Source organism: Rhincodon typus, chromosome 31 (genome assembly GCF_021869965.1).
Source record: "Rhincodon typus isolate 14 chromosome 31, sRhiTyp1.1, whole genome shotgun sequence".
NCBI lineage: Eukaryota > Metazoa > Chordata > Chondrichthyes > Orectolobiformes > Rhincodontidae > Rhincodon > Rhincodon typus.
The window spans coordinates 21831009-21848229 of NC_063362.1; the positions used below are offsets into that span (position 1 = coordinate 21831009).

At 38.5% G+C, this 17221-nt stretch overlaps 1 protein-coding gene across 1 annotated transcript in view; it reads right to left on the bottom strand.

The window, feature by feature from the left end:
- LOC109926950 (msx2-interacting protein-like) overlaps positions 1-15220 on the bottom strand; it is a 35544-nt gene extending 20324 nt beyond the window's left edge. Inside the window, exons 1-7 of the mRNA XM_020526842.2 lie at positions 15043-15220; positions 8541-8741; positions 7484-7635; positions 6117-6242; positions 4231-4344; positions 2694-2807; positions 2054-2154 (exon numbers count right to left, since the gene is read on the bottom strand). Coding sequence (XP_020382431.2) covers positions 2054-2154; positions 2694-2807; positions 4231-4344; positions 6117-6242; positions 7484-7635; positions 8541-8741; positions 15043-15220 — 986 coding nt within the window. The remainder of the gene's footprint in view (positions 1-2053; positions 2155-2693; positions 2808-4230; positions 4345-6116; positions 6243-7483; positions 7636-8540; positions 8742-15042) is intronic.
- Between the last annotated feature and the right edge of the window lie 2001 nt (positions 15221-17221).

Genomic DNA, 17221 nt, shown 5'->3' on the forward strand with positions numbered 1-17221 from the left:
ATTTTGATGTTTTCCCAAAATAAAACTCAGCACTAGATCAGATACTTTGTATCGGTGAATCTTGGGAAATGACTAACGTCAAATGGTCTTGTTTACTGAGATCAACAACTCCAGACTGCTCGCAACCTTTCTTCTGTTTACACGGTTTTTCAATTCGGTTTTGAATGTCTTGAATAATTTGGGAAATGCTGGGTTACAGGGAAAGTGTAGGGGAATGGGTCTGGATGGGATGCTCTTCGGAGGGTCGACGTGGACTTGTTGGGACAAATGGCCTGTGCCACACTGTAGGGATTCTAGGATTCTAAAGAAATGTGAAATACACAGGTTCAATCATTCTTTTTACAGCTGACTTTGAGAACTCCAGGCAATGGTGATGTTTCAATGAACATTTTATTCCTCAATTATGCTAAATCAACAACTGAATATGAACTAACACTTTCAGAATTTATTTACAATTTTCGGAGGTTTGTGTTGATTGCCTTTCCCAAAATGTGCTTTTTTATGATTTAGGCAATATGTCATAATGATAGCACAACTGGAAGACAACATGGATTGACACTTAAAATTATAATTTTCTATCTCAATCCTGAGAACTTTGTTTTGATGGTGCTTATTTTCTACACTTTCTCTTTTAACTCTCTCTATAGCTAACTCGAGAGCTGGTAGCTGTTATCATAGAGTTTGAAAAGACTACTACACCTGGAGTTAAGTCAGTAAAGCAGATAACAGCATGAATTTAACTTGTTTCTTTTCTAACAGTTCGAAAAGATGGTAGCACTTCGGTAATATTTGCTCGAGAACGAGTAAATTCTCCAGGACAGAAAAAAAATACAAAATCAAAGGAAAAAAAGATTGACTGGCTCTGGAAACAAAATACACCTGCCAAGGAAAAAACTGAAGCACTACCTCTAAATTAAACTATTTGACACATGGAGCAAAATCTGGGAAAACAGTTAACTGGTTCAATGTTGATCTTCTGTGGCTTTTATGGCACAGGGTATGGAGACAACATGGAGACATCATCTACATCAAAACATTTTATGTGCAAGACATGCATAAGGTTTCCCAGAACTAATCAAGAAAGCCATAACTCAATGACAAACACTGGCTCAGTGCAACACTCGAAATAAACCAATCCATGATAGTCTTCATCGTGCTGACCATCCTGTAAAGAATGAACACTTATGATTTTTTATTTAATTCATTCAGGAGATGTGGGCTCATCTACTGGGCCAGCATTTCTCACCCATCAGAAGGTGGTGGTGAGCTGCTTTCTTGAACCATTGCAGTCCATTCGATGTAGGCAGATCCACAGTGCTGATAGGGAGGGCATTCTGAGATTTTGACCCAGTGACACTGATGGAACATATTTCCCAGTGAGGATGTTGAGACAAATAGATAATGCTCCACAGAACCTCCAGCAAAATAAGAAGTCTTAATCACATAGCTAACTGAGGAATGATTCATGTACAAATTAACTTATATTAGCTTAACTTACATTTTATGTGGTCTTTGAATAATTGTTGATACTAAATTAATTTTACATTGTGGCATAAGATTAAGAAATTGGCAACTCCATGTTTTTGATTGAATGCTGAAGACTTGCAGTGTGAAGGATACAATCCTGATTTTCACCAGGTCACTGGAATGATAATTTCTCTTAAAAATGCATTAATCCTAACTGCATTGTAATCAAGCATGTTTATAAAAAGTTTAAACTGGTATTAATATATGAATGACAGCAATTAGAAGCCCAGCTGGAAAAGACCATAGGGAGGTTTTAGTTTCAAATAACGTCATTAGACAAAAGAAAGCTTAGTCTTCATAAAGGATTTCTTTTTCTTGGACTGTATTTATTTTACTTTACAAGTCATGATTCCTCAAACATTTGCCAAAGTTAACTGACATTCCTGGACTTCACAGTTGTAACAAATTTTCAAAATGCTAACTAAGTAAAATGTGTTCTATCATTTAACATATCTACAATGAAAATCAATATTTTGATATTATGGTTATTATTTAAGAAACATTTTAAAAAAATCTTTTCACTTGCCTTCTCTCAGCAAAGATTTCATATAAATCTCTGATGTCCTGCCCAGAGACTTCCATAGAACGATAAAATGCCAGCTGACTCTCACGATTTGCAAAATCCACCTAAAAAGGAGGAGTCTCATTGTTAGATATTAAAAGCGGAGGCAATACTTACTAAAGAAGGTAAAAACATACAATTGGATATGTGATTGCAAAGTTGAACTGGCAGCAAATTTTTTTTCTTTAAAAACATGCTTCTGATCCTTACAAGGCATTAAACCGATTTTCCAGTTTTCATGCCAACCATGCCACTTTGAACTGCAGGATGCCAATAACTGTTTTTAAGATTGCAGAATGCTAATTTTAACTTGTTGGGTTTAATCTTCCATTCCCCCTCAATACTTGCTACTATTTCATGCTCTGGTTTTGCACAAAATGCATCTTGTCTTTTGTCTTGCACAATGCCATGGAACTGGGGAGAGGTGGGAAGGGTGAGCATCTGAGAAGATGGGGAACACTGCTATGTGTGTACCTGTGCAGAGAGAGAGAGAGAGCGAGACAGACAGAGAGAGAAACAAAAAAAGAGAGAAAGGAAGGATATTTAAGAGTGAAGAGAACAAGAAGTGCACTGTTTGTATCCCCATGAACTCTCTTATACTAACCTTTATTCTATTTCCTCCAATCTTCCTGCCCTTGGTCTCCTGCACCGCAGTTTGTGCGCATTCAATTTCATCGTACAACACCAGAGCCATTCCTTTCTGACGATCCAACACAATCTGTCCCAGGAGGTAAAGAAAGAAGTCAGCTAGTTCCCCGAATAGGAATGGCAAGTAACTGATAGATATACAGCAGAACCTCTCTAAAGTACTGTCCTGGGGATCCATACAAATGTGTATAATAAGAAGGGACAAGTTACAGAGATGGTGGTTGATATAAATTGCCTTCTAGTAAGATAGACATAAATATAGAGAGTGTATTATCAGAGATCTTATCAATAGAGATGATAATGAAGGACATACTACAAAAAGCATGTTTTATAAAGCTTGTCCATCAGTGAGTGACCTGCAACAAAATCTGTTAATAGAGAGGAAATGTATCAGAGAGTGGTATAGTAAACAGCAGATTGATAGAAGGATTGTAGATGTAGAGAATGCTATATTGTGGAGGCAATGTACTATGGCTCTGGTTTCAGTTATCTTTAAAAACCTTGGAGCAGCTGAAGTGAAAAATAGAATTTTTGAATAAGACTCAGATACTAGTTATTCATTTCAACATCCTTTTCAGAAACTACCTAGAATAATTAGGGAATTACTGTTGTTCCAACAGTCAATTTTAAACCTTATAATGCTGTTAGCCAAAACCATTACCCTCGAACATCGCTCAACATGGATTATAGTCTAAACAGTTGCTCTTTATTGCCAATACTAGAGTCAGTTCCACATATCCACTTCAAATTATGAAGTGGACGGATGGCAAGCAGCAGCTTCACACTGCACAAGTTCAAAATGCACCTAGAGCATTTTGACAAAAACAGTAGAATGGTTGGAAATAGACAGTAGGTTGGCCATCATCTGAAAAGACAGAAGACAATTCAAAGCTTCGGGCGGGAACCTTCATTAAAAGTAAGTTCTGTGGTAGGATCTGCACCCAAGACACTGAACTGCTGCATTTCCAACGTCTTCTATTTTCACTTCAGATACTGAATATTTGGGCAATGCTTTGTTGAAATGTACAGAGAAAAAACAAACATAAAACAAATTGTTTGATGGGTGACATCAAGAAAGGCAGACAAATAAATCAGCTTTCAGCATTCTAATATTTAAACTGCTAAAAGAAGCAAGCAAACGTAATCCCATTATGGAGCTAAACTGTTTAAAACAGGAATTGTAAACTCAAATGAAAAGTCATATTCAAGTCATATGATTAAAATGCTACTTTTCATTGTAGATTCTTAGTATATGAAGTGGAAAGCTAACTATATCAGTTTGTCCATAGCCATGTACTAAATGTAATTTGCTCCTATCAGAACATGAAATATATTGGAGTATTTTGGAGAGGAAACTTGAAATCATAATTTTGTCCAGAACCCTTTTAGTTACTCAATTTTTCAGAATTAAATTGGAAAAATTATGACGTTTTTGCTGCCAGCTGTTAATAAGTTGTGAAAATGTAAGTGAATGGGTGCAACCAGGCACTTACTTTGAGCACAGGTCCATAACGACAGAAATGTCTGGATAAGTATTGTTCAGTAATGTTTGAAGACAGACCATCCAGCCATACACAGTTAGTTGGCATGCTCTTTCCAAATCCCAGCTGGAAAAAGACAGGGGAGAGAGCAGGTGTATTTAACTGCAACAGAACTCACTGACCTGAATACAAGAGAACTAAAGCTATGTTAGAGATTTTCACATATGTTTAACAAAATCTACTTAACTGATTCATCCCCAATTTATTATCACTACTGGTCTTCACTGTAACACGCAATACAGTACAAGAGATCTTCACAGGAGATAACTGGTACAGAAACATGATGCAACTCTATACATAATGTATATTGTACTGTGAACATCTTATTCATCTCATTTCCTTTCAGGTATCTTTAGATCATTCATTATTTAACAGCTGAAATAAAGTCTCAGCCTTTCAAATTAATTTGGAACTGGTCTTTAGATGCACGTGTTGATTTTGGGAACAATTCAAGTTTCCCTCATTCCATTTGGGGTAATGCTTCTCCTTTCCACCAGAACTGAAATTATTTTTCAAAGTAATAACATGAATCCATTTTTGATAATTTCAGGCTATAATGTGCTGAAACATTAACATAGAATCATACAGTACAGAAGAGGCCATTCAGCACCACCAAAAAGTATACCACTATCTACTACTACTTTCCCACACCAGTGTAACAGTCTAACCGAAAAACCTTTTTACATTTGTACAGAAGACCAATATAGTTTGAATAGGGTAAAACAGCAGACATTTCACAGGTAAACAACGCTAAGGGGATCCCTCAAATTGTTTCTGGACTTGTTCTCAATCCTGCTTCAGGGATTACACATTGAACAAGTTTATTAACCGAGTAGTAATTGAAAAAAAAATCAATAAATATTTTTTGCCTATGCCATCATATTCACTTAGGCTAACTGAATTTCAACTGATGTTTTTACTGAGCAATTGCTCTGATTAGATTCCATATTAGCAGAATGCTGGCCTAATTTGTACTCACTTTCTGTACAAGACATCTCATTGGCTAGTTTTAAACAAGCTACACAAGTTCACCAGTTAAAAGTACTGCAAAGTATTAATCAATTTGGCGAGCCTTAGCTCTTAATTGCAATTACAAAATGCAAGCAAGGGCACTGTGCCACGTTGTATGTCATAGATTCTTCTTCTAATGATTTTCCACACAATAAGTTCCCAATCTCAACCCCAAACTACTAGTTAAGGAAAATGTAATTTTCTAAATGGAAATGAGAAATTGAATCATTAATTTATGGAGATGACTCTAGTAATGTTACAAATTACATAGATGTTTTAGTCATAGTTGCCAGGGAGAAATTAATTTGCCATGGACAGCATACAAGCTGCAGGGTGACACATGTGTGAAAAATAATTTGCAGCGAAGAGGAAAACAGAGCTGACCAATCCTACCAATCTAGATCAATAGATAGTCATTCGGGACTGACCAGTTTCAGGTAGCAGTTGCACTTGGGCTTCCCCCAGAACTCAGTTCAACCTTGCTTGTCTCAACCCCATCTGAGATAGGAACAGTAATGTTTGCCTTAACATACTGCTCAATCACAGGCCAGGTTGGATGATCAAAAGTGACACTGGTTGAATCCACAGAAACATCTGTGCAGGTTGGACATTCTACCTAACATGCCAAGGAGACCAATATTAAACTTGGAGGGAAGAATGAGAGAAATAACTCAAGAAAACAGAGGGGCATATTACAAAAGTAAAGTTACAACAAAAAACAGTATACAAGAAATTGTTCAACAGAAAATTCTTACTAATATTTCACTGTGAATTCCTGATAAGTGAATATTCCTGATAAGCAAATGACTGTATTTCTCCTTCCTGACCTTGAGCCGATTATTTCCTAAGTACTCTCCGTCCATTTTCTTGATGGCTTTGCAGACACTTGCAATGTCACAGTACTGTAGGAAGGCGTACTGAGGAACCCCATTTACCTTCTTGATGTCAATATCCTGTCATGTTAAATAAAAAAAAAAATTGATTTTTGCTTTCCTTGTCAAAACAAATGGGGGAGTGAAAGTAACATTAATTGTAGTTAAAACACTTTGTCTAAAGGTAAAAAACAGTGTACCATGTTAATCCATTGTCACTTGCAATAAGGTTTGAGGGAGTAGAAAGAAAGAAATGAGATGCATTACTTGAGGAAATGCAATACTACACATGAATTGTAAGGGGAAATATTGTCCGTAGGAGTATCAAGATATCTGCCTGAAAAATATAATTCAGTGCCTTTTTCCAGTTAGCAGCTGATAAGTTTGTGCAAGAATCAGCCTCATTTCTCCTTGTGGATGGTGGTGCTTTAGTTATGTCAAAATTCAGTATCAATTAAAGCTCAATATCAAACTACTCTGATTCTTTGAACCATTCATCATTTATGACACATTTGGAAATACAACATTTTACATCCTGGTAAAATTCATTTTGCAAATGATGCCCTAAGTTTCATTTACACAAATGGTCACAGAGTCTGAGAGGTCTGCAGCACAGAGAAAGATCCTTCACCTCATTGAAGTGTCAGGTCATGGCCATTTGGTGTGAAAAAATAAAATGGAAATTAACACAAGGTCTTAAATCTCTGCTGCCCATATGAGAACCCTCACGAAGTCCTATTAATCCATTAAACTGTCCCTTACTCATCTACAATGGTTACCAGATCCCAAGTATCTTAACTTTAACATTCTGAAACTCTTGTGTTTAAATCCCTTCACAGTCCCACTGTCCTTTTTTAAAAAAAGGATAGTAGGTACTGTTAAAGATGAGCTGGTTTATAAATCCTGAACAATGCGCTGAAATACTGTGGACCCGCCCAGTTCAAGTATTAGGAGTCTATCAGAGAGTTGACTCAGTTTCATATTTCCATCATCAGGCACATATCTCAGTAAGTGTATCAATGTTATCCATCCCTGGGGATGAATGAAAACACACACAAAATAAACAACAAACGCAGGTTATTCGCCAATGAAGAAACAGGATTCAATATAAATCATGAAAAAAGTCAAAAATGCAGTAATGTTCTACACATGGCCTTGTGCTGCAAAAGCTCTGAAAGAGAAATCAAAATGGAGGATAAGCAGAATGTGGATAATGAATGACATAAAAAGCTTAAATAATTTACACTTCCCAGTCAAGGAGTTCCTAGAAGGAATGAAATCCCATCAACACTACAGCAATCAACCCAAGTTAACGTACATACCACAATCTCCCCAAATCGTTCAAAGATGTTTCGGAGATCTCCATAGGTTGTGGTTTTCTCCAGATTTCCAATAAATAATGTTCTTGTAGCCTTGGGATGAAACTCATCTATTCGGTCATCCAATGGTCGAAATTCATTCTCACTTTCAGTTTCTGCAAGGGGTCCCAAACGAAAAGAAAATTGAAAACATTACATCACCAGAACAAATTTGACAACATACATTACAAAAGCTATTTCAACATGGGGATGGCATCACTTTCTCCAATCCTAATTCATTTCTCCAACATGTAATTAATTAGACAATACTCTGCCACATATTTATCAAATCGACTAACCACAGACTCTAGTTTTACATTATCTTTCAGAATGTCAAGATAAAGCCAACATTCACAGAAGTCAACCAAGTCGCTGACACTTGTAATATAATTCACGGACCATTTAGATCCCTGCTCCTTTATCTGTCATCCACAGCAGATCTTTTATTATTTTCCATGTATTTGGAACACAGCTTACATCCTTCCCGGCCATAAAATACACCAGAGAAAATACCCCTTCCTATGCCAAGTACGGAGAATGCTATTAAAGCATACTTGATGTGGAATCCAACAATAGAAATGCAAATACTTTCAGAATTATGTACTATAGATATAGTTTAATGGAACTTTTGATCCTACATTTCTTCCCATCGAATCGGACCAGTAACTTTCAGTCAGGATTGAAAGCAGGCACCCAATATAGGGGACCTTGCATGCACATCCACATCGCACCATCCTGCAGTATATCATGTTGCAATGTTTCCAAGAACTGTCCTTCCACAAAATACTCGAGTGGGCTGGGCAACAAAACATGTGCAGTAACATGGATTGTCCATGCATCTTGGCGTTTTAGCAAGATAACAAAAAAAAAATGCACAACTGATTTGCAAATCCAAAGACACTTAGAAGATAAAAATAATTCAAAACACAGATATTCCTTATTGTCACTATGCCTTTGCCATGATGTGGTCTGCACTTCCACATCCCTCCTCTCAAAACATTGCTGCTCCGTAAACACCTACCTGGACCTGTCCATGCAGTAACTTCAATCTGCATACCAAAAAATAACTTCCCCTTTGACGCATTCATTGCCTTCTCTTGGTCTTCCTGTTGTCGAAAGAATACAAGACCATAGCGCTCCTCTGATGCACCATGGATTTGCACAGATGTTACTTTCCCATACTTCTTAAATTCATGGAAAAGACCATCTTTAAGGCTTGTATCTAAATGCAAAAATGAAACCTTTCAGTGAAAACATGTGATACAAGGTATCCGTCCTTCAAGTTAATTCGCAATTTCCAATTTTTAAAACATGCTTTTGATTTGGGCAAGAAGACACTCTTCATTTTCAGAGAACGTCAACTGAGAGCTACCCAAATGAGAGAGACAGGCTAGTAGTGGTCATTGCTGCAGGAAGCAGACAGACAGACAGACAATGACAACCTCTGTGAAACTAACTGGATGGAGAAACTGGACCCAGCTGTCCCAAGAAGATTTGTTTGCACCTTGTGACAAATAATTTTAATTACTGGATGTTCCTCTATTTCAAGCCAGGTCTCTTCAATCAGCAAGTTAGTAAGCAGTTTAGTAAGTTAGAAGTAAATGCTATGAAGATCCAGATGTCCAAAAACAGAAAATCCCAAATCTATAATTGCAATTTCTAAACGAGTATCATTTAATTATGGCCAGCTGAGAGATTGTAAAATATGCCACTCCTGGATTATACAAAATGCACTGCTTCCACTGTATACTTCTGTTGAAATTAAGCAGGCATCAACTTTGTGAGTACTCACTTTAAATTCTGTACACAACCTTTGACCTAATTATTCAATTTATTCAGAAAATTTGCAGATTAACAATGAATCTACATCTCAAATTCTCACAGACTAAACCTTCTCCTAAATAAAATGTTCCAGTAAGAAACAAATAAACTTTGGACTATTTTAATTTCAAACAATATTCAGCTAAATTTTAGAATTTTAGGCTTTTAATATTCACATAAAAATCAAGTCTGATTATTGCATAACCAAAAGTTGCTTGGAATGTGTAATTATATTAAGCATGCTAAAGTACACGTATTATTTGTTCTTTCTAATTTTCCTGTTAAATGTTTCCCTTCCCATCTGAAAGCATTTAATCCTTACTGGGGTATAATTCTTGGGGTGGCCTTCAGGACTTGCAAAAATGGCCATTTTTCAAATGTAATTTGTACAACAAGTGCTGCCAGGCTATTCAATAATGTGGGGTCATTAACAGATTTCACCCTCATCCAACTGTTATACATGCATTTCCAGCCAGGGTATTGGACAAGAATCACAATCAGGAAATGTGGCCCCATTTTCAATAACCTGGTACTTCTGGGATGGATTGCAGATTGACTTTGGTCATGCTAGCAAACACCAGCTAACTACAGATAGAGAGAATTAAACCTAAGACTGTGGTCTACATAACTGATTTACTCTTTGCCTACTGGTTTTGCCATCTATGTGCTCTTGCCTAACATTTTCATAGTGACATATTCTAATATTCTGCTCCAGTGTTACTTTCAGTTTTCAACTTCATCCCTGTAACAATCAGAAACATTTGATATATGAATTGGGAAATGCTTTTAAAATCAAATCGCTAATTCCTAATTAATCTTTATTTCCAATTGTGCTTAACATCAGGGCATGTTAGATAGCTAAAATATACTTTCACGAACAAGGTGCAAGGACGGACCATTTGGCCCATTAAGCCTGCTCTGCCATTTAATAAGATCAGGGAGGTCTTAGAGAGTACAAAGGTGGATAAGTCTCCGGGACTTGATCTAATGTATCCCAGAATGTTCTGGGAAGTAAAGAGTGGAAACTGTGAGGCCCCTTGAAGAAATATTTGCATCACCTACAACTACAGGTGAAGCGCCTGATGACTGGAGGGTGGCTATCGTTGTACCTTTGTTTAAGAAAGGTTGTAAGGAGAAACCTGGGGAACTAGAGACCTGACAGTCTGACTTTGGTTGTAGGTAAATTGTTGGAGGTGATTATAAAAGATAGGATTTATGGACATTTAGAGAGGTAAAAATTTATTGGGCATAGTCACCATGGTTTTGTGCGAGGGAAATTGTGTCTCACAAACTTGATTGACTTTTTTTGAGGAAGTTACCAAAAAGATAGAGAGCAGTGGATGTTGTTTCCTTGGACTTTAGTACAGTCTTCGACAAGATTTGGCGTGGTAGACTAATTGGTAAAGTTACGTCATATGGGGTTCAGGGGGAGCCTGCCAATTGGATTCGTAGTTGGCTTTAAGACAGGAGACAAAGTAATGGTGCAGGTAACAATGTGTGGAGCTGGAGGAGCACAGCAGACCAGGCAGCATCAGAGGAGCAGGAAAATTGACCTTTCGGGTTGGGACCCTTCTTCAGAAATGGGGGAGGTGGAAAGGTGGAAATAAATAGAGAGGAGGGGTGGGGCTGGGGAAGGTAGGTGGGATGGTGATAGGCGAGTACAGGTAGGCAGTGGTGGGAATTGGTCAGTGAGGTGGGAGAAGCGGATAGGTGGGAGAGGAGGAGGATAGGTTGTGTCAGGTCAAGGAGGCGGGGATGAGAGGGAGGGCTGGTCATGGGATCAGGCCCGGGGGGGTGGGGAAATTTTGAAACTGGTAAAGTCCACATTGAGACCATTGGGTTGTAGGCTCCCAAAGCAGAATATGAGGTGCTGCTCCTCCAGTTTCTGGGTGGCATCATTGTGACACTGGAGGCGGCCCAGGATGGACATGTCGACCAGGGAGTGGGAGGGGTAGCTGAAATGGTTCGCGACCAGAAGGGGTCGTCGGTCGCAAAGAGAGCGCAGGTGCTGTACAAAGCGGTCTCTGAGCCTCCGCTTGGTCTCACCAAATATAGAGGAGGCCACATCGGGAGCAGCGGATGCAGTAGACCACATTGGCGGATATGCAGATGAACCTCCGCGTGATGTGAAAGTTTTTGTTTTTGGTACCTTGGATGGAGGTGAGGGGGAAGGTGTAGGAGCAGGTGTAGCACTTCCTGTGGTTGCAGGGAAAGGTGCCTGGGTGGTGGGGCTAGTGGGGAGTGTGGAGCGTGGAGCGGACAAGCGAGTCGCGGAGAGAGCGGTCTCTAGGAAAGGCAAATAGGGGTGGGGAAGGAAATATCTCTTTGGTTGTGGGATCAGATTGCATGTGGCGGAAGGGGCGGTGAATGATATGTTGAATCTAGAGTTTAGTGATACGTGAGGACAAGGGGGATTCTGTCTTTGTTTTTGTTGCGGGGAGGGGATGTGAGGGCAGAGGTGTTGCAGAGAAAACCATTTTTGGAGGATCTAGATGTTTTGTCGCAGAGAAAACAGTTTTTAGAGGATCTGGGTGTTTTGTTGCAGAGAAAGCCGTTTTTGGTCTACTGCATCCACTGCTCCCGATGTGGCCTCCTCTACATTTGGTGAGACCAAGCGGAGGCTCGGAGACTGCTTTGTAGAGCACCTGCACTCTAACCGTGACAAACTACAATACCTTCTGGTCACGAACCATTTCAACCCCCCCTCCCACTCTCTGAGTGACATGTCCATCCTGGGCCTCCTCCAGTGTCACAATGACGCCACCTGGAAACTGGAGGAGCAGCACCTCATATTTCGCCTTGAGAGCCCACAACCCAATGGTCTCAATGTGGACTTTACCAGTTCTAAAATCTCCCCAACCCCGGCCTCCACCCATGACCAACCATCCCTCTCATCCCCGCCTCCTTGACCTGAAAACCTGACACAACCTGTCCATCTTCTCTCCCACCTATCCACTCCTCTCATCTCACTGACCAATCCCCACCACTCCCTACCTGCATTTACCAATCACCATCCCACCTACCACCCCGAGCCCCACCCTTCCTCTCTATTTATTTAGAGCTCCCTTCCCCCTCCCCCATTTCTGAAGAAGGGTCCCGACCCGAAACGTCAATTTTCCTGCTCCTCTGATGCTACCCGGCCTGCTGTGGTCCTCCAGCTCCACACTGTGTTATCTCTGACTCCAGCATTGGCAGTTCTTACTATCTCTAAGTAATGGTGGAGGGTTGCTTCTCGGACTGGAGGCCAGTCACTAGCCGTGTTCCACTGGCTTCAGTTCTGGGTCCTCTTTTGTTTGTCATTTACATAAATGATTTGGATGAGAATATAGAAGGCATGGTTAGTAAGTTTGCAGATGACACCAAAACTGGTGGCATACCAGACAGTGAAGAAGATTTTCTCGGATTACAAAGGGATCTTGATCAAATGGGTCAATGGGCTGAAAAAAGGCAGATGGATTTCAATCTGGATAAATGCCAGATATTGCATTTTGGTACAACAAACAAGGGTAAAGCTTATACAATTAATGGCAGGGCCTTCGGTAGTGTTGTAGAACAGAGGAAACTCGGGGTGCAGGTACATAATTCTTTAAAATTTGCATTACATATTGACAGGGTGGTTGAAAAGGCATTCAACACACTTGTCTTCACTGCTTAGTCCTTTCAGTATAGGAGTTAGGAAGTCATGTTGAGGTTGTACAGGACATTAGTGAGGCCTCTCCTAGAGTACTACGTCCAGTTCTGGTCGCTCAGTTATAGGAAGGAGATTGTTAAGCTACAGAGGGTTCTGAAGAGATTTACCAGGATGCTGCCAGGTATGGAAGGTTTGAGTTATAAAGAAAGACTGGGACTTTTTTCACTGGAGCATAGGAGGTTGAGAGATGACCTTATTGAAATTGAGAGAACAGTGAGGGATATAGATAGAATTAATTTCCCTAGGATGGAGGATTTTAAGAGTAGCTGGCGTATCTTTACAGGTGAGAGGAGAGAGATTTTAAAAAAGACATGAGGGGCAAATTTGGTTCAAGTGTGGAACAGACTTCCTGAGTAAGTGGTGGATGTGGATACAATTGCAACGTTTAAGACAATTGGATAAGTACATGAATAGGAAAGGTTGGGAGGGATATGGACCAGGAGCAGGCAGGTGGCACTAGTTTAGTTTGGGATTATGTTCGGCATAAACTGGTTGGACCAAAGGGTCTGTTTCCATGTTCTATGACTCTACAACTCCTTGTCTGAATTGACTGTGCCCTCAAATCCATAATCATACCTACTGCTTGTAACCTTTCAAACTTACCAAGAATCTATTCACTTTTGCCTTAAAAATATTTAAAGACTCTGCTTCCACTGCTTTTCAGGAAGAGTGCTCCAAGTACTCCCGATCCTGAGAGAAATAATTTTGCCATATCTGTTTTAAATGGGTGATATCTTAATTTTAAACAATGATCCCTACGTCTAGAATCTCCCATAATTCGAAATATTCTCTCCACATCCAACTCATTTCACTCAGGTTTCAAATGAAATTTTCCATTTCTGAACTCCAGCAGATACAAATCTAGCTGATCCAACCCTTTATTATGAGGCAATCTGACCAGTCCAAATATTAATCTAGTAAACCTTTGCTTCCAATTAATTTACATCCTTTCTTAAATAAGGTGACCAATGCTGTACACAATACTCCGGATGTGATCCCACCAGAGTGCCATATAATTGAAACATAACCTTTCTACTTTTGTGTACAAATTCCCCTCACAATAAATGATAACGTTCTACTGACATTCCTAATTACATGTTGTCATGCATACCAGTCCTTTTTGATTCATGCACTAGAATAACCTGAGCATCTCAGAACTCTGCAATCTCTCAACATTTAGATTATAATGCTTCTTTTTTATTTATCTTCTTTACTAAACAGATAACATCACATTTTCCCACACAATATTCCACTTGCTAGATCTTTGTTCACTCACATAACACATCCATATCCCTTTGTAGCCTCCTTAGATCCTTTTCACTTATTTTCCAACCTATAAACAAATTTTGACTTTTGTTAAGTTAATTTCCACATAAAAACTGCACGATGTCTTCTCTTTTCCTCTACAATTTAAGTCAAATTTAAATAGCCATCATTTTCCTTAGAAAATTATATCTAGAACAGAAAGATTTTACAATTCTCACATGAAAGATTAGAGGTCACACTGAATACAAATAGCAAAGAAGCTGCCAACTGGTAATTTAAATTTTATTAAAGTACCTCATTTAAAAACTGAAAACAATTTGTGCACTGAAGTTAAAATGCTGTTAAGCACCATATGATGAAACTCATCTATTCCAAACATCGCATGATGATTTCCAAATATAACGTTACAGTATTCCATAAGTTCAAATATTCTAGCCTTTAAAAAAGTATTTGAAATTGGTTGCCAGATAATTCTTATAACTTTTTAAAAACAATGTCAGATGTATTCCAGAAACTGAGTTAAGTATAAGCAAAAAATTGTAGGTGCTGGAGTTCTGAAATAAAAATAGTACTGGGAAAAACTCAGGTGTGGCAGCATCTGTCGAGAAACAGAGTTAGAGTTAATGTTTGGAGTCTCATTTGACTCTTCTTCAGAATTCTACAAATTGAGTTATGTAAAATAGAACTGGAAAAAAAGTTTTAACACCCAACAGTTCAAATACTTTGAAATGATGTATTTACTCACCAGTAGAGCGGACCGGCAAATTTTGGACTTTGATTCCATAGCTCTTACGTGGTTCATCCTTTTCCACAGGTGTTGGGAGTTGAACTGGTGGTGCAGGGACTGCAGCAGACTGAACTGATCTTGCTGGAGATTCATCACTGGAGCTGCTGCTAGAATCACTACTGTAAAGGAAAGCCATTAGTTAGAAGTTTGAATTGACCAACTGCTCCCCTTGCTGTATTTGTTCCAGAATCATAAAATGTAAGACAGATTCCTGTTTGGCAAAATGGAGGAGATAACTAGGTAATGTGCTGTACAAATCAGTATATAATATGATTTGCACAATGGCTGTGAAGTAAAGAATAGTAAACTTCTATTAAACCTCAATCACGCAATAAGGCAGCCTAATATTTTGCTGAAGGCAACTAGGTGTACATAAGAACTAATTTATGGCCTCTCAAAGTTTAATTTTGAGATGTCAATAATGATTTACAAATAAGTTGCCCAGCACTCAGATACAAATAAGGTCATTTACAAGGTAACCAAATATATAAAAATATATTAATATCTTGCAACAGGAGTCCCACGCAAGAGTTCATCTCCAAAATAGGAATTGCAATTAATTTTTTAATATCATAGATCTAATAAACAGAAACTGTGAAACAAAGCTTGTTTGGGGTCCACACTGTTATTCAACCATTAGAATCGTTTTCTACATTTAAAATGTCAGAATATATAGAATTCTGTACATAACAATATGAGATCTCTTCAAGAGTAAACAGCCCTCGATTTTCAGGAATCCAAATATATTGTAGCATCTTTATAAATTCCTTTTAAGCAAAGCACATAAGGACTTATGACCTGAGTCACAACCTATTCAAATGTACTCATAGAGTCAAGTGATACAGCACAGGAACAGGCCCTTCAGCATGCACACAACGAGCTGGTCAAATCTACAAATCTTATCATCTTTGTGACAAATTAGCATTCTTTTCTTTTAACTGCATAGGAGTAGATGATGAAATGTTAGCCGAAAGCAATTGAAAAATGAAGAATTTAGAAGCTACAAGTCTAATGGCTCAACATTTCAGTGAGGCCAATCTTCAAAACACTGAGAAGCACAGACAATGTAAATTTGCACAGACTATCCCTAGACTGTCCATGCATAACTTGACAGCACGGGATCAAAGTAGTAAATCTCAAATAACCTATTACATTAAGTATTAGTCATATGAAACTGACTCCCAACAAAAGCTGTTGATGCTGCATTCATTAGTTCTTTCATAAAGGGAGATAGACAAATATCTGGTTGCTAAGAGGCCTGCAGACAACTGAGATGAAGTACAGACTGAGATAATATTCTATGATGCAGAACTGCTAAAGTCCCACAAGTTGGGGTAGGGGAGGGGTTTGAAGGGCAGGTGGAGTACAATAGAATTGAAGGTAGAAGCTGAATGAATGTTCGTCAGATTTTCAATTTCGGGTTTGCAGAACATGTATCTTTTACTCAAAATACAAAATGGGAGATTAGAGTTCACAACGGAGCAGAACATACTTTGGTTATTAAAAGAACAAATTCATAGGGGCCAAAGAAACTTTTCTTTTTGTTTTTAATATCCTATCTAATGTGCTTTTCTAAAATTAGTGTTAATTAAGGGTGGAGAAGAAATAATTGGATCCAACAGGCAAGGCAGCTAAAAATACACAGCTAGAATAAAGTCACTGAAGAACTGCAATGATGTTGTGTAGATGTTAATTTTTTTCTTCCAGGAATCTCCCCAGTGTCAGACTCCTAGACACAACGTAAACTACTCTAGTTATAGCACTGCTAAATCTCCAAACGTTAACAATCTTTTAAAGCCATTGAACCTTATTTGTTCAAATATTAATCACCATTCCAACAGAACACTTTAGGTGAGATGGGAATTTATTCAAAGCTCACTGTACAGAAAAATAAAAACCACACTGTGCTATTCTCAAGCACAAGTAATTGCTAACACCATATATAATAGATTATGTAGTACTCATTATCAAAAGAAGTGATAAGTGACATGTAATTTTTCAAATATTAACTACTAACTGGAATCTGCACATGCGAAGTTTGAATGGCTCACTATTAAAAGTAACTGGAGACCAGGGCCTCCTGCTTAAAAATAGTTCTGGAGTGGAAAGAAGATTCAGCGTATCTGTAGGCAAGAAA